The sequence below is a fragment of the Equus asinus genome, chromosome X (genome assembly GCF_041296235.1).
Source record: "Equus asinus isolate D_3611 breed Donkey chromosome X, EquAss-T2T_v2, whole genome shotgun sequence".
NCBI lineage: Eukaryota > Metazoa > Chordata > Mammalia > Perissodactyla > Equidae > Equus > Equus asinus.
The window spans coordinates 128,312,788-128,331,147 of NC_091820.1; the positions used below are offsets into that span (position 1 = coordinate 128,312,788).

Genomic DNA, 18,360 nt, shown 5'->3' on the forward strand with positions numbered 1-18,360 from the left:
GGAGAGTGGGAGCCGGCCACCTCAGCTGTGCCCCTGTTGTCATCCCCAGCAGCCTCAGGCTGGACGTGAGGCTTTTCCTTTTTTTTTTTGAGGAAGATTATCCCTGAGCTAACTGCTGCCAATCCTCCTCTTTTTGCTGAGGAAGCCTGCCCTGAGCTAACATCCGTGCCCATCTTCCTCTACTTTATATGTGGGACGCCTGCCATAGTGTGGCTTTTGCCAAGCGGTGCCATGTCCGCACCCGGGATCCAAACCGGCGAACCTGGGGCCTCCGAGAAGCGGAATGTGCGCACTTAAGCGTTGTGCCAGCGGGCCACCCTTGAGGCTTTGTCTGAGGGGGGACTCTGTGGAGGGAGGAGGCCTGGGCCCTGCTCGGCTTCAAGATGAGGACCCTGAGGGAGGGGACCTGCCAATCCAGACAGCGGGCCCCGCAGAAGCCCTCGTGTCAGCCCGACCTGGCGGGCTGAGAGCACAGGAGCCCCTCCTTACGCCCTGCTTTCCGTTTCCTGTTCTCAGGGAGCTGGCGGGGTGGGCCGAGGGAGCGTCATCAGGTCGGCAGAAGGGAGAGGGTGCCGCCCCGTGGGGAATCAGTGTGACTACTTTGAGGATGGACGGCGGCACCTTCTAGAGATAGAGGCCCCCAAACCCCACTCTGCCCCCACTGTCGACCGCGGGAGGACTCGGGCAGGGGCGGCCAGATGCGGTGCTCCCTTGCTTCTTCCAGGAAGCGGTGGGGCTTGTCTCATGGAAGCAAGGCCTTCATGTGGGGGGCAATGGGAATACCCAGCAGGAGGACAGAAGATGCCTCCTGCTGAGAACAGATGGGGTTCAGTCCCTGCTGTCAGCCCTAGGAGACCCTGGTGGGAGTGGCAGGATGTGGCCTCTGCTTTTATCTGGAGGTTTTCAGGGGAGTGAGGTCCTGGGTCTGAAGGGGTGAGGGTGGATCGGCAGGGGCAGGAGTCCCAGGCCCTACCCAGGGTCAGTTTCAGGACTGAGGGCACCCCCTGCACCAGAACACATGGGACCCGAAGGTTCTCTGTCCTTGCTGTCAACACAGGCGTGCCAGGGGCGTGGTTACTGGCCTGGTCCCCCTCCCATTCTTCTGGGCGGGGGGTGTCTGGGAGGTGAAGACTTTGGTCTGAGAGGTAGGGCCGGAGTTCAGCAGAGGGAGGAGTACCACAGCCTGCCAGATGTCAAGATGAAGACTCATTTAGAGGACCTCTCACCCCATAGAGAGAGGTCTCACAGCAACTTGTCCCTGCTGCCAGCCCTGGGAAGCCACACGGCAGGGTTGCCAAATGTGATGTTTCCTGACTTCCACTTTGGGAGTCTGAGGGAGGTGAGGCTTTTTCCGAGGGGTGTGACCTCAGGTTAAAGGGTACAGTCCCAGGCCCTGCCAGCCATCAAGGAGAGAACAGTGAGGGAGGATTGAGAGGATCTTACACCCCAGGTAGATGTGACCTGAAAATACCCAAATCCTAGAGAAAGGGGACCCCGGCTCTGCCCTGCCGCACCTGCCAACCCGAGGAGACAAGGAAGCAAGCAACACAAGCAAGGTTGGCCAGATGTGACATTTTCTTACTTTTGTCTGGGGGAGGTGAGGGCCTTGGTTTGTGGAGGTGACAGTCCAAGGGGGAGCCACATCAGTTCAGAAGAGGGAGGAGTCCCAGGCTCTGCCAGGAGTCAAGGACCCTTGGTGAGGCCTGAAGGCCCTGGGAGGGTCTGGGAAGGGGGCCCGGAGGGAGGAGCTCTCACTTCTGCCCAAAGCTCTACCAGGAGTCAAGAGGGTGGAGAGTCTCAGGGCGGTGAGGTCTTGGTTGGAGGTGGAACTTCAGGTCAGCAGGGGGCAGGAGAGGCCTTGCCAGAAGTACAGATGAAAACCTTGAGGGAAGGTTCATGGTATTCCCTGGGCCAGAACAGACCCCAGGCAGAGGCGGCTGGATTTGGTGTCTTTTTACTTCTGTCTGGAGTGTCCCGGGGAGGTGAAGACCTTGGTCTGAACTGGTGACATCAGCAGAGGGAGGAGTCCCAGGATCTGTGAGGAGTCAAGACAAGGTAAGGCCTTGAAGGAGGACTAAGTGTATCCCTCAACCAAGACAGAGGGGCCTCACAGAAACTCCACCCTGTCCCCACTGTCTACCCTGGAAGGATCTGGGCAGAAATGCCTGGGTGTGGTCTGCTCTCACTTCCTGCATGGGGTGGGTGGAGGTGTCTCTGAGAGGTGAGGCCTTCATCTGAGAGGGTGATTTCAGGTCCCCAGAGGAGGTGAAGCCAGGCCCTGCCAGGAGTCAAGAATACTTTAATGGCGGACAGAGGGAACCCCCTCATCCCAGAACGGATGGGGTTCAGCCCCTTTGTCCGCCCTAGGAGACCCCAGGCAGGGGTGGCTAGATGTGACGTCTCTTCACTTTTGTCTCGAGTGTCTCAGGGAGGCAAAGGCCTTGGTCTGAGTGTGAAGACAGGTCAGCTGAGGGAGCCACATCAGGTCAGAAGAGGGAGCAGTCCCAAGCTCTACCAGGAGTCAAGGTAAGGACCCTTGGTGAGGACCAAAGATATTTCCCACCCCAGAAAGAAGAGACCACATAGAGTCTGGCTGTCTCTTGTTCTCGGCCGTGGGAGGACCCAGGAAGGGTCAGCTGGATTTGGTCTGCCCTCACTTTCTGCTAGGGTGAGGGAGATGTCTCAGAGAGGTGAGGTCATGGTCTGAGGGGGCGATGTCCAGTGAGCAGGGGGTGGCCCAGGCCCTGCCAGAAGTAATGATGAATACAACAAGGGAGGATTGAACATGGCCGCACCACAGAACAGGTGGGGCCCAGACCTCGCTTTTAGCCCTGGAAGGACCTAGCAGCAGTGGCAAGATGTGGTGCCTCCTCACTTTTGTCCAGGAGTTCTCAGGGTGGTGAGGGCCTCGTGCTGAGGCAGCGGTCTGAGGGGGAGCCACATCAGGTCAGCAGAGGGAGGAGTCCCAGACTCTGCCAGGGTTTCAGGTAAGGACCCTGAGTGAGGACTGAGGGCCCACCCCCACCCAACAGTGAAGGCATACTCAGCCCTACCCTGCCCTTGCTGTCAGCTCTGGGAGGCCCTGGGGCACAGTGGCCAGATATGGTGCATCCTCACTTCCTTCTTGGTGGTCTCAGGGAGGTGAGGGCTTGTTTTGAAGGGGCTGGGCTCAGGACAGCAGAGGGAAGTTTCCCAGGCCCTATCATGCATCAAGGTGAGGAATGAGGGTAACCCTCAGCCAGGAGAGAGGGATCCCCACAGACTTCAGCCAGCCCTTGTTGTCACCCTAGGAGGCCCTGAGTAGGTGTGGTCGAATGAGTCGCTCTTGCTTTCTTGCTCATTGGCTAAGGCTAGCAGAGGTGGGTTGGGGTGGGGAGGGCAGGCCTTGTGAGGGTAAAGGTGTGAAACTTAGTGAGCACAGAGGGGATCAGCCACTCCAGAGCTGTGGATGCCTCACAGCCTAGCCCCTCCTCATGTGTCAGGGGTTCCAGGAACAATGAGGTGAGGGCCTTGGTGTCAAGTACATGTTCTCAAGTGAGCAGAGCAGAGGAGGTCCAGGCAGTGCTAGGAGTCAAGGGTGAGGTACACCCCCTGAATGTCTACCAAGGACTCCACCCACACCAGAACAGAAGGGACTGCATGTGCTTGACCCCACTGGCCCACAGTCAACCCTGGAAGCCTTGGACTATACTGGCTGGTGAACCCTGAGGAACTTTCTCACATCCTCCTGCAGGTTCCTAGAGGACAAACTGTCCAGGAAGACAGGAGCTCTGTAAGGCCCTAGGGCACCCTGCATACAGGAGACCTCTAGTTGGCCTTTGTCAGAGCTGCCAAGGGTGTGTTTCACTGCTGAGGCTGCTGACCCTCTCCCTCTCTCACCTAGGCCTGTGGGATCTCATCGCCCAGCATCCTGCTCACACTTCTACCTGCTGCCTCCAACAAGAGTCATCATGTCTGACGCTCCAAAGCATCCATGCCTCACATTTGAGCCAGACTTTTGGGCCCAAAATGAGATACAGAACCTGTCAGTAGCACATGTTTCCACAGCTGAGGAGGAGGATGATATCTCCTCCATTTCCTCTTGCTCTTTCACCTTCTCCTACCCCTCCACCGCCTCCTCCCCCCCTTCCTATCCTGTGATGCCAAGCAGCACAGAGGAGGAGGAGGAGGAAGAGGAACAGGAGGAAGAAAAGGGGAAGGAAGAGGAGGGGGAGAAAGAGGAAAAGTGGGAGGAGCCTGCCACTGTGGCATTGAGTCCTCATCAGAGTCCTCCAAGCTCCTGCTCCTTCTCCTCCACTTCATGGAGCACATCAGACGGAGGCTTCAGCAGCCAAGGAGAGGAAGACACGAGCTCCTCGAAGACCTCAGCAGATACTGAATCCTTGCCCAGGGACTGGCTAGATGAGAAGGTGACTGATTTAGTGCATTTCATGATCCTCAAATATCGATTGAAGGAGCCCATCACAAAGGCAGAAATGCTGAAGATTGTCATCAAGAGGTACAAGAAACGATTCTCTCTGATCTTCAGGAAAGCTTCTAAGTGCTTGGAGGTGATCTCTGGCATTGATGTGAAAGAAGTGGACCCCACCATCCACTCCTATGTCCTTGTCAACTCACTGGACCTCACCCATGATGAGATACTTAGTGACAACCAGAGCCTGCCTAAAAACGGCCTGCTGTTAATCATCCTGTGTGTGATCTTCATAGAGGGCGACTGTGCCCGTGAGGAAGACATTTGGGAGTTCCTGAATATGATGGGAGTGTATGCTGGGAAGGAGCACTTCATTTATGGGGAGCCCAGGAAGCTCATTACCAGAGATTGGGTGCAGGAGAATTACCTGGAGTACCGGAAGGTGCCTAATAGTGATCCTACATGCTACGAATTCCTGTGGGGTCCAAGGGCCCATGCCGAAACCAGCAAGAGGAAAGTTCTGGAATTTTTGGCCAAGATAAAAGGGACTGACCCCATTTCCTTCTCATTCTGGTATCAAGAGGCATTAAGAGATGAGGAAGAGAGAGCCCGGCCCAGAGTTGGCCCCGGGGATACTACTACTGCCATGTTCATTGCACAGCAACGATCAGCAGCCTCTCCTGCCCCAACTGAAGAATGAAACCACATCTTCACTCTCTTTGAAAAGGGCAGTGAAAGTTCTGAGTAGAAGAGGGTCAGGGTCAGGCTGGGAAAACACAGCTTTGTGTTCCTGTTCTCTATAGGTGACTTGAAGGTTTATCTTTTTTTTTCCTCTTGATATTTTAAAAAATATTTTTTATTGTTATCTTTTTAAAGATTGGCACCTGAGCTAACAGCTGTTGCCAATCTTCTCTTTTTTTCTTCTTTTTCTCCCCAAAGCCCCCCAGTACATAGTTGTATATTTTAATTGTGCATCTTTCTAGTTATTTTTTAAATGCTGTTACTTTTAACAGATTTATTAGCTTTAAAATGTTAAGTTTATGAATGACACTGGACACATTTATTGCTGTTTATCAGGTTTAACAATGAGAGTTTTGATAATTTGTAAAACAAATTGGAGAACCTTCCATCTTCTTTTGTGATCTGGAACAAGATAACCTGATGTTGGAATAAGAATTGCCTTGGAAATGTAAAAGAACTCAGCAGGAAATAGAGAAAAAAATGTAAAAGTTGGTTAATTTTTGGATTCCCTCAACCACTTTAGTCTGTTGTTCTGTAAAATTGAAAGATATACAGCTGGATTTGCTTGACTTATTCAAGAAAGTAGGAATAATCTTAATTAATCTTAATAAATGAAAGATCCTGCTCACTGACTCATTTATTCTCCAACCGTGAATTGGATATTTTATCTTTGGGAAGCACTGTATTAATCATGGAAATACTGTGATAAGCAAGACATACCCCTGCTCCTAGAGTGGTAGAGGCTAGGGGAAGCCGTCATATCGGGAAGATGGTGAGATTGTCTCAGTCACCTACAGAACAAGTGAAAACAAGGAGTGAGGAGTGGGGCTCCAGATGCAAGCAGTCAAGTGGAAATGCCCTGAGTCAAGGCAGTTTGGGCTTTGGGAAACTGCAATTCCTTCTATGGGAATTCATTATAACTTAAGCTGTGGGTGGTGGCAGGGGCCAGACTCTCAGATGGCGTGTTTTAAAGGTGAGAGAAAAGCCTAGAATGGAAAGCTGCTTAGTAGTTACTTTTGGATCCTGGATAAACCAGAGAGAAATCTCCACCTGGAGCAGGTGTGGAAGGTGTCCTGAACTCTTGTCCCAGTGCAGTTGACACAGCGCATGGAATAGTTGTTCCATACACATCATCTGCTATGATTTCTTGAGAATAGGGTGATACTCCCTTGAAGTGTGCCCAGAAGCCCCTAGGCTGGCACTCTTTTCCATGCCTGAGAGAGCCAGAGCCTGCTCCATTAAAATGGCATTAAAGATAGGTTATCTTAAGTGTAATTAGGCCAAGTCTAAGCAAGGTCTAGGTTTTGGTGCAGTGAAATGAATGAAAATAGTGTTTTGGATGAATGAGCAACTGGTAGGGAAGGAAGGAGTTGGTCTTTGACTGAAATTCTTGGAACTTGGAGTTATATAAGCTAGGGAAGATTAACCCAGACCCAAATTAATATATTCTCTAACAGGAAGAATTTAGTGGCTTATTTGTGAAGCTGCATTTTTACCTGATTTGATAGTCTGTCTCCTTATTGAGCTGCATATTGTCTGAGATGTCCTGGATAAAAACAAAATCCCAGAGGAGAGAGCATTAGGGTCTGGGGACAAAATAATAATAGTAGTAACTGCCATTCATTAAGGACCCAATAAATGCCAGTCACTATGTCACATGATTTTCCGACTTTACCTACATTCCAGCAGTCCTACAAGATGGGGCTTATCAAATGCATTTTACAGATGAAGAATCTAAGGCTCATAGTGCTTGGCGATTTGCCTAAGATGATACTGCTAGTAAGGGACAGGGCTGCGACTAGAACCCTGGTCTGGGTTCATCAGGGGCCCACATTGTTCCCATTTCTCCTGGCCTGAGGCAGGTCTTCTGTCTCTTACTCCATTTCTCTTCTCAGTAATCCATAATGTCTCTCAGGGGGCAGAAAGAAGGACCATGTGGCAAGGTACTAAAAGCAAGCCTAAAGAAGGAAGGGGAAATGAGAATAATACATAATTTGGGGATTGTCTGAGTTTATTTATCTCGGGTCCTCGTGGTCTGAGCCCTAGGATACCTTAATAGTTGACTCTGTCCAGGTGCTGGCATTGGTGTCCAGTCCTAGCAATTTCCCGAATTTCAGCACCCTCCCCCTGATCTTCCCCAGCATGCCCTCCTGTCCAATGTCAGAACCTGGCCTGCTGACCAGCTCTTCACTATCTCCTCCTCTGAAGGCTGTGCCCTGCTCCCAGTGGACAACTCAGAACCACCTGCCTACGCCCATCATAGAACATTCCTACTCCCTGAAAAAGTGCCCTGGCTGTGGCATCTGTCATTCTGGAGCCCTGATAGCAACATCCCCTTAACTTAAAAGTTCAGTTTGGAGAGTTGGATCCAAGATGGCGCTGTGAGTAGTCCTCTTTGTCTCTCCCCCTTCGAGTCTACAATTATTTGGACACTCATCGCTTAACAAAGGATATCCAGATAGCATCTCAGGACGTCTGAGAGACCCATGCGACTATACATCGGAAGGCAGACGGACTTCCCTCCAGGAGGAGGTGGAGATAGGTGAAAACTCTCCGACCCCGACTGAACAGCCTAGTACCTGCAAGCGGCTTTCTTCCAACAGACGCCCCCAGAAGATCAACACACACCTAGGGCAGGAGCGAGCACATACTAGAGGAGCGACGGTGGAAACAGGTGACCAGAACCCTACCTAAACCCCCCGCAATTAGTCCTAAATGCAGAGGGAAACTCTAGAGTTACACACCTGAGCCCGCGGGGAGAGTCTCACCCTGCCATTGGTGGGGAGATCCCGCCTGGTGTCCACGGCACCCGGAGGGTCCCAGAGAGAATCACAGAGGGTATGGCGGCCCCCCAGCTGCCACTGCCTGCACAGTGGGGCAAGGGATTGCCAGAGATCTTGGAGAGGACTGGGGCTGGGTGAAGCTCCAGAGGCCGGCTCCGCGGCCCGGAGGGGAAGCTCCAGAGTTCCGCCTGGGCAGCAGACAAAACTGTCTGTCTGCCATTAGCGGAGGGGCTACACCCAGCATCCACAACACCCGGAGGATCCCGGAGAGGAGAATATCAGGCAGGGCAGCAGCTGACCAGCTACCACTGAAATCAGGATCTCCGGCTATCCCCCAGACAGGGCAAAGGGCTCCCCAAGTTCCTGGGGAACAGGACTGGGGCTGGGTGGAGTTCCAGCGACCTGGCTCCGTAGCCTAGGGGGAAACCCTACAGGCTCACAGCAGCCTCAGCGAAAGCCTCTGCACAGCACTAGTAGAGAGCACCCATCCGGCAGCCACAAGGCTGGAAGACCCCGGGACAAAAGTAGCATAGCTAAGTGAGCTAACCACTGACTGTAGAAGATGCCAATAGCTCTGCTGTGACCCATAGTGGACAAGTGAGATTTTGTGGGTGCTGACAGTGATGGAGTGGCAAATATAAGTGATCCTACCCCTGGCCGCTGGAAAAGCCCATAACACCGTTGCAGACCCCAAGGAGGGAGCACATCTAGGTGGGCTGCAGCAGTAGGCACCAGCAGCCTGAAGCCCCCCCCGCCCCGTGACGGCCCCCACGGCAGAAGAGGGAATCCAAAAGACCACTGTGACTACGAGGAGGGGCCCAGGCCCAGTTAGCAACTGCAGATAGGGTTCCTGGTTGGTGCAGTATAAACAGCTGCTCCCCCACTACACCAGCAGAAACAAGTGGAAGGAGCAACTAAACTCTATCTCTATGCGGAGGCACAAATCTACAACATCAAGCAATATGAAAAAATACATTAAATCTCCAGAACAGAAGGAAGATAACAAATACACAGAAAACAATCCCAAAGAAAATGAAATATATAACCTAAATGATGATGACTTCAAAACAGCCATCATTAAAATACTCAATGAGTTAAGAGAGAATTCAGATAGACAACTCAACGAGTTCAGGAGCTATGTCACAAACGAGTTTGATACGATAAAGAAGAACCAAACAGAAATACTGGAAATGAAGAACGCAATAGAGGAGATTCAGAAAAATCTAGATGCACTGAACAGTAGGGCCGATAATATGGAGGAAAGAATTAGCAATTTGGAAGATGGGAATATAGAAATGCTGCAGGCAGAGGAGGAGAGAGAAGCAAGACTAAAAAGAAGTGAAGAAACTCTCCGAGAATTATCAGACACAATTAGGAGATGCAACGTAAGGATTATAGGTATACCAGAGGGAGAAGAGAAGGAGAAAGGGGCAGAAAGCCTATTCAAAGAAATAATGGCTGAGAACTTCCCAAATCTGGTGAGAGAGATGGATCTTCAGGTGACAGAAACCAATAGATCTCCAAACTTTATCAATGCAAGAAGACCAACCCCACGGCATATAGTAGTGAAGCTAGCAAAAGTCAATGACAAGGAGAGAATACTAAGGACAGCCAGGCAAAAGAAACTAACCTACAAAGGAACACCCATCAGGCTATCAGCAGATTTCTCAGCAGAAACTTTACAGGCTAGAAGAGAGTGGAATGATATATTCAAAAATCTGAAGGACAAAAACCTACAGCTGAGAATTCTCTACCCAGTGAAAATATCCTTCAAATATGATGGAGAAATAAAAACGTTCCCCGATAAACAAACATTAAGGGAGTTCATTGCCACAAAACCTCCTCTTCAGGAAATCCTCAGGAAAACCCTCATTCCTGAAAAATCAAAAAAAGGAAAGGGGCTACAAAACCAAGAGCAAAGGAGATAAGTAGAAGGACAACAACAGAGAGTAGCAGCTCTTCATCAGAACAGATTAAACCATGGGACAAGAAACAAAGGAAATTGAAGAAAACCGGAAAACAAGACATAAAATGGTAGTGGTAGGCCCCCACATCTCAATAATCACTCTAAATGTAAATGGATTGAACTCCCCAATCAAAAGACACAGAGTGACAGGATGGATCAAAGAACAAGACCCAACAATATGCTGCCTCCAGGAAACACACCTCAGCCCCAAAGACAAACACAGACTCAGAGTGAAGGGATGGAGAACAATACTCCAAGCTAATAATGAACAAAAGAAAGCAGGTGTCGCTATACTAATATCAGACAAGGTAGACTTCAAAGCAAAACAAATAAAGAAAGACAAAGAGGGACAGTATATAATGATAAAAGGGACTCTCCACCAAGAAGACATAACACTTATAAATATATACGCACCCAACACAGGAGCACCAAAATTTGTAAGGCAACTCTTAATAGAACTAAAAGAAGACATCAACAACAATACAATAATAGTAGGGGACCTCAACACACCATTAACACCAATGGACAGAACATCCAGACAGAAAATCAACAAGGAAATAATAGAATTAAATGAAAAATTAGACCAGATGGACTTAATAGATATATATAGAACACTTCATCCAAAAACAGCAGGTTACACATTCTTCTCAAGTGCACATGGAACATTCTCAAGGATTGACCATATTTTGGGAAACAAAGCAAACATCAATAAATACAAGAGAGTTGAAATAATATCAAGCATCTTTTCTGATCATAATGCTATGAAACTAGAAATCAACTACAAGAAAAAAGCAGAGAAAGGTGCAAAAATGTGGAGACTAAACAACACGCTTCTGAACAAACAATGGATCATTGAAGAAATTAAAGAAGAAATCAAATATTATCTGGAGACAAATGAAAATGAGAACACGAGATACCAAATCATTTGGGATGCAGCAAAAGCAGTCCTAAGAGGGAAATTCATCGCAATACAGGCTCACCTCACTAAAGAAAAAGCTCACATAAGCAACCTCAAATGACACCTAACAGAACTAGAAAAAGAAGAACAAACAAAGCCCAGAGTCAGTAGAAGGAGGGAAATAATAAAAATAAGAGCAGAAATAAACGATACTGAAACAAAAAAGACAGTAGAAAGGATCAATGAAACAAAGAGTTGGTTCTTTGAAAAAATTAACAAAATCGACAAACCTTTAGCCAGACTCACCAAGAAAAGAAGAGAGAAATCTCAAATAAATAAAATTAGGAATGAGAGAGGAGAAATCACAACAGATACCAATGAAATACAAGGGATCATAAGAGAATACTAGGAAAAACTATATGCCAACAAATTGAACAACCTGGAAGAAATGGACAACTTCCTAGACTCCTACAAGCTCCCCAAACTGAATCAGGAAGAAATGGAGAATCTGAATAGACCAATCACAAGTAAGGAAATAGAAACGGTAATCAAAAACCTCCCCAAAAATAAGAGTCCAGGACCAGACGGCTTCTCTGGAGAATTCTACCAAACATTCAAAGAAGACTTAATACCTATTCTTCTCAAACTATTCCAGAAAATTGAGGAAGATGGAGTACTCCCTAACATATTCTATGAAGCCAACATCACTCTGATCCCCAAACCTGACAAGGACAACACAAAGAAGGAGAACTACAGGCTGATATCACTGATGAACATAGATGCAAAAATCCTCAACAAAATTCTGGCAAACCGAATACAGCAATACATCAAAAAGATTATACACCATGATCATGTGGGATTTATACCAGGGACACAGGGATGGTTCAACATCTGCAAGTCAATCAACGTGATACACTACATCAACAAAATGAAAAACAAAAACCACATGATCATCTCAATAGATGCAGAGAAAGCAATCAACAAGATCCAACACCCATTTATGATAAAAACCCTCAAAAAAATGGGCATAGAAGGAAAGTACCTCAACATAATAAAGGCCATATATGACAGACCCACAGCCAACATCATACTCAATGGACAAAAACTGAAAGCCATCCCTCTGAGGACAGGAACAAGACAAGGGTCCCCACTTTCACCACTCCTATTCAACATAGTACTGGAGGTGTTGGCCAGAGCAATTCGGCAGGAAAAAGAAATAAAAGGAATCCAAATAGGTAATGAAGAAGTAAAACTCTTGCTGTTTGCAGACGACATGATCTTATATATAGAAAACCCCAAAGAATCCATAGAAAAACTATTAGAAATAATCAACAACTACAGCAAAGTAGCAGAGTATAAAATCAACATACATAAATCAGTAGCATTTCTATACACTAACAATGAACTAACAGAAAAAGAACTCAAGAACTCAATCCCATTCACAATCGCAACGAAAAGAATAAAATACCTTGGGATAAACTTAACCAAGGAAGTGAAGGATCTATACAATGAAAACTACAAGACTTTCTTGAAAGAAATTGACGACGACATAAAGAGATGGAAAGACATTCCATGCACATGGATTGGAAGAATAAACATAGTTAAAATGTCCATACTACCTAAAGCAATCCACAGATTCAATGCTATCCCAATCAGAATCCCAAGAACATTCTTCACAGAAATGGAACAAAGAATCCTAAAATTCATATGGGGCAACAAAAGACCACGAATTGCTAAAGCAATCCTGAGCAAGAAAAACAAAGCCGGCAGAATCACAATCCCCGATTTCAAAACATACTACAAAGCTACAGTGATCAAAACAGCATGGTACTGGTACAAAAACAGGTCCACAGATCAATGGAACAGAATTGAAAGCCCAGAGATAAAACCACACATCTATGGACAGCTAATCTTCGACAAAGGAGCAGAGGGTCTACAATGGAGAAAAGAAAGTCTCTTCAACAAATGGTGCTGGGAAAACTGGACAGCCACATGCAAAAGATGGAAAATTGACCATTCTTTTTCACCACACACCAAAATAAACTCAAAATGGATCAAAGACCTAAAGATTAGGCCTGAAACAATAAGTCTTCTAGAAGAGAATATAGGCAGTACACTCTTTGACATCAGTTTCAAAAGAATCTTTTCAGACACTATAACTCCTCAGTTGAGGGAAACAATAAAAAGAATAAACAAATGGGACTTCATCAGACTAAAGAGCTTCTTCAAGGCAAGGGAAAACAGGATTGAAACAAAAACACAGCTCACTAATTGGGAAAACTATTTACAAGCCACTTATCCGACAAAGGGTTAATCTCCATAATATACAAAGAACTCACACGGCTTAACAACAAAAAAACAACCCGATCAAAAAATGGGCAGAGGACATGAACAGACATTTCTCAAAAGAAGATATAAATATGGCCAATAGACACATGAAAAGATGTTCATCATCGCTAATCATCAGGGAAATGCAAATCAAAACTACACTAAGATATCACCTTACACACGTTAGATTGGCAAAAACATCCAAAACCAAGAGCGACAAATGTTGGAGAGGTTGTGGAGAAAAAGGAACCCTCATACACTGTTGGTGGGAATGCAAACTGGTACAGCCACTTTGGAAAACAGTATGGAGATTTCTCAAAAAGTTAAAAATAGAAATACCCTATGACCCAGCCATCCCATTACTGGGTATCTATCCTAAGAACCTGAAATCAGAAATCCCAAGAGTCCCTTGCACCCCATGTTCATCGCAGCATTATTTACAATAGCCAAGACGTGGAACCAACCTATATGCCCAGAAACTGATGATTGGATAAAGAAGATATGGTATATATACACAATGGAATACTACTCAGCCATAAAAATAGACAAAATTGGCCCATTCGCAGCAACGTGGATGGACGTCGAGGGTATTATGTTAAGCAAAATAAGCCAGTCAGAGAAAGACGAACTCTATATGACTCCACTCATAGTTGGAAGTTAACATATTGACAAGGAGATCTGATCCGTGGTTACCAGGGAAAAGGGGGGGGTGGGGGGATGGCACAAAGGGGGAAGAGGTGTACCCACAACATGACTAACAATAATGTACAACTGAAATCTCACAAGGTTGTAATCTATCATAACATTAATTAAAAAAAAAACTTTAGGGGTAATTCACGTTTAAAGAATTACTTGTAAAAAACAAGCCATATATTTATGTAAGTTTTAATTGCTGGAGTGAATATTATCGCTAACAATAAAATCAATACTAATAAAATTGTAAAAAAAAAAAAGTTCAGCTTGGACAGTGTTGTTTAGACTGATCTATAATGAGTTGAATCATGACCCCCAAAAAGATATGTCCAAGTTGTAATTTCTAGTATCTGTGTATGTGGCCTCATTTTGAAATAGAGCCTTTCTGGATGTAATTACATTAGGAATCTTGAGATGAGATTATCTTGGATTTAGGGTGGGCCCCAAATACAATGAATGGTGTAAGTGTAAGAGAAAAGAGAAGGAGATCTGACACACACACAGACACAAAGAAGAAAGGGATATGAAGAATGGAGGCAGAGATTGGAGTGGTGCATCTACGAGGCAAAGAATGGCAAGGATTGCTGGCAGTCGCCAGAAGCTAGGAGAGAGCCATGGATGGAGATCTCCCTCAAAATTTGCGGAAGGAACCAGCCTGCTGACACCTTCATTTTGGACCGTTGGGCTGCAGAACTGTGAGAGAGTAAATTTCTGTTGTTTTAATCCAGCCAGTTTGTGCAAATTTGTTACGTACAGCAGCTCTAGGAAGCTAATCCAGAGTCATTCCCCCTAGGTGTATTTAACGAACTCTCGAAGTGTTTTCCAAATGGGCTTCTGAGTAGAGTTAGATTTGGCACACAATCTACTGGTTACTGGGATATAACTGGATTAGATAGATTATTTTTGATATCACTCTGATATTTGCAGTATGATTCTAACGGGATATTTTTTGTTTTTAAATTGGCCACTGAACATATACACAGATGAGTGAGCTTACTCATGTGGTTAAAAACCAAAGCCTCCCTCATAAAGGGTGGATAAGGCAAGACCATGGAGATCTCTGCGTAAGCCAACATCTCCAGAGGCTGAATTCCTCAAATCCTTGGAATCTTTCTAGGAGGTGAAGGATGGTTCCTTAGCGGACATGCTAGCTGATTAAAAAAGAAAAAACAATCATTGTTGCAGAGTACATGTTTGTGCCCCCCCCCAATTTCATATGTTGAAACGATAACCCCCAATGGGGTAGTATGAGGAAGTGGGGCCTTTAGGCGGTAATTAGATTTTGATGAGGTCGTGAGGGTGGAGCCTCCATGATGAGATTAGTGTCCTTATAAAAAGAGAGACTAGAGATCTCTCTTGGCCGTGTGACCATAAGACAAGAAGATGGCCGTCTGCAAAGAAGGAAGAAGGTCCTCACCAGACACCGAATCTGCCTGCACCCTGATCTTGCACTTTGCAGACCCCAAAATTGTGAGAAATAAATTTCTGCTGTTTAAATCACCCAGTCCATAGTATCTTGTTATAGCAGCCCAAGCTGACTAAAACAACCATCCATCCCTTGCCCCTTGTCTGTGTACCTGCCCCACAGGAAAATCCTGGTTTTCAGTGTGCCAAAAGGCGCCTATATAGGTGTTCAGACATGTTCAGTCATGTGGAACGTAGTAGAGGCTCATAAGTTAAGATTTTGACAATGCATGACAAGGAAGGAGAAAATTCTCAGTCTGCTGAGATTATAGAAGTGATTGCAAAGAGCGGTGCACAAAAGTGCTATTGAGTGAAGAAGGATGAGTTCTCCCCTCTGAGATTTACAGGATCCTTTGAAAACTAGATGTGATCCTGTATTTAAAAGCACCTGTAGCATAGTAGGCTCTTGAAAAAGTTGGCGAATTTCCAGGCAAATTTGGTCTTCTCAGAAACTCCTTCAAGAAATGAAGAAGAGTGTTGTCATAACAAATTATGGTAGTTGCTTTTATTGAGCACCTACTATGTGACAGCTTATGGGAGAGACTCCAAGTGCTCATCCACCTCTTGTCTTTCTCTCCTTCCTGGGCGGTCCACCTGGAGTTGGGCAGGAACCTGTATGCCATTTCCATGCCGGCTCTGCCATTGAGCAGCAAACATGGAGACCTTGTGTTGAGATAGCGGAGCTAGGAGATGGAAGCGGCCTGTGCCCCTGGGTCACCTGAGAGTGGAGAATCCCTGCCAACCCACATCGGAATTTACGTGCACAACAACAACTTTGTTGTGTTAAGCCACTTATATTTCAGGCTTTGTCTATTGCTTCAGCTAGCAGTTACTTTAATTGATTATCACACAGCTCCTGTTTCTGGATTTGGGCTTATTTAAATATTTTACTTACAAAGGTAGTAGTTAAAATATTGTCATTGTAAAAAATTCTGAAAATAAAGATTAATCACAATTCTCTCCTTTACAAATTCCTCCAAAATTCAGGCCCCTTCTCAGAGGTAACCACAATTAACAATCTGGTGTGTATTATTTTAAAGTTTATTCTAGGCTTTTTCACAGATATATGTATTAGAAATATATTGTTTTTCTTTTAACATACTTGGTAATAATTATATATTAACTTCTACTTATCTTTGCCACTTAATAAAGTGAATGCAAGATCTTTCCATGACAGCACCTACTCCCTAGAATTCTAAAGTATGTATGTGCTGTAATTAAATACTTCTTCTCCCGATGGACGCATAAGTTGTTTCCCATTGGCTGCTATGATTAATAGAACTGAAATCAACATCTTTGAACATGAATTCTTGGGAAAACATGTGTGTTTTCTAATAAGAAAGATATAGAAGTTAGGTCAACATGTAAAGGGTATGAATATTTAAAATTTTTATAAATATTGCCAAATTTGTATTCCAATATATGTTCCCACAAATTACTTAGTGACTATCCTACAGTCTGACAAACATATTATTTTACCAATCTTTAAATTTTTGTCAAAATCACGAGTGTGTCAATGCTATTTTCATTTGTATCCTCAATTTTTTCATTAGATTAAGCAGAAAAGCAACTTACTCCCTCACCCATATAAAGCGGGATTGCTGCAGTGATGTTCTGAGTGAAGGGATTCCTCTGTGCATGATCTAGAATTCTGGAATGTCAGCAGGACATTTCCCCTTACTTTGGAAAGCAAGGATTCAGCCAGAATGACCCGGAACCAGGGAAGGGGACCAGACAGGACAGTCAGTGAAGAGCATTGAGAGCATCCTGGGAACAGCAGTTGCCAGAGTCCGTGAGAGAGACCACATGCAAAACCAAGTCCAGAAAGCCCCAGGCAGCCTGGTGGTCAGGGCTCTGGGTCCAGAGTTCAATTTAGGGATGAGAAGAGTCCAGAAGGAGAGATGATGGGGAAACTGGGTGGATGGTACTGGACAATTTACATGAATAGGCTTGGGAGAGCTCAGAATCATCATTACCAGCTGGAAGTCTCAGTGTGGTCTGAGTAGAAGGCGAACTGGAAGAGAGGCCCAGTGACATGCGAGACACTACCTCCTCCCTTAGAGTCTCCCCTGTGTCCTATCAGGAAGAGCATAGCTGCTCCCCTGCATTATTTGGGTGAGCAACACTCTTGAGTACTCTAGTGGTCCAGTGCACCCTTGCCAGTGTCCTAGGGCTGGGAGCTGTCTTGATGCCTGCTGGAGGTGGGATGCTCCCTCTGTGTACAGTGGACCCTCCATAGAGACTGGGGCTACGTGAGTGAGTGGGGTTGGGGACTGATGTCTGACAGTTGAGACAGGTCAGGGACACCAATGAGCAGTGGAAGGGAGTGTGCAGCTGCAGGGAGGGAGGAATTGGAGGGGCAATGCCCTGGGAATAATCACCTCAGTGACTGTGCAAGTAAAGGGCTGGGTGTGGACGTGCCTTGAAATAGTTCCAGCTAGTGTCCCTGGCTCAGGCTGCTTTCTGCGGATTCTGAGCTGTTGACACAGTAGAGGGCAGGTGCCCTGTGGCTATGACTGCTGGTCTACGCTGCCACCAGATACTGTCTGGGATAGAAGATTGGCCCATGGTGCAGACATTTGCAGGGCAGATGGAAACCTGTGGAGATGGTGCTCTTCATTGTTAAACTGAATGGAGGCGAGGGGATGCGGGAAGTCCGATGCAGAAAGCATCATGTACTATCCTGTTGAGAGCATCTCCACCTCTAAGACGGTGTCTGCTCATAGGGAGGAGATGTCCAGAATGACACTCTCAGTGAGAGTTTCCCATGGGAATTCTGAAGTTACATGAGCATCTGTAGCACTTTGGGTTTCTTCCACGCAGGCAGAAGGCCCCAGCAGGGGACAAGCTCCATATTTTGAATCATTGAATGTGACCCTTTGGCATTTTGATTGATTCACTAATTCTTTCATTTATTGATTCAACAAATATTCATTGAACACATGATGAGTTAAAACACCAAGTAAACAAAGCAAAATAAAATGAAAAGGCACTTAATTCAGGCTGTGGGTTCGAGAAGGTGAGGAGACAGATTTTAGGGAAATTCTGTGAAATTTTGTTGGAGAGTGTATAATGA

At 46.1% G+C, this 18,360-nt stretch overlaps 1 protein-coding gene and 1 long non-coding RNA gene across 3 annotated transcripts in view; one reads left to right on the plus strand and one right to left on the minus strand.

The window, feature by feature from the left end:
* Positions 1–1,566: 1,566 nt before the first annotated feature.
* LOC139042681 (uncharacterized) overlaps positions 1,567–18,360 on the minus strand; it is a 28,074-nt gene continuing 11,280 nt past the window's right edge. For both annotated transcript variants that reach the window (XR_011499686.1, XR_011499687.1), the window contains exons 3-4: positions 6,649–6,698; positions 1,567–2,035 (exon numbers count right to left, since the gene is read on the minus strand). This is a non-coding gene — a long non-coding RNA (uncharacterized lncRNA). The remainder of the gene's footprint in view (positions 2,036–6,648; positions 6,699–18,360) is intronic.
* Positions 2,303–5,111, plus strand: LOC106847206 (melanoma-associated antigen 10-like). Its single transcript, XM_044764209.2, has 2 exons — positions 2,303–2,526; positions 3,884–5,111. The coding sequence occupies exons 1-2, from the start codon at positions 2,303–2,305 to the stop codon at positions 5,109–5,111; spliced, it is 1,452 nt and encodes a 483-aa protein (XP_044620144.2).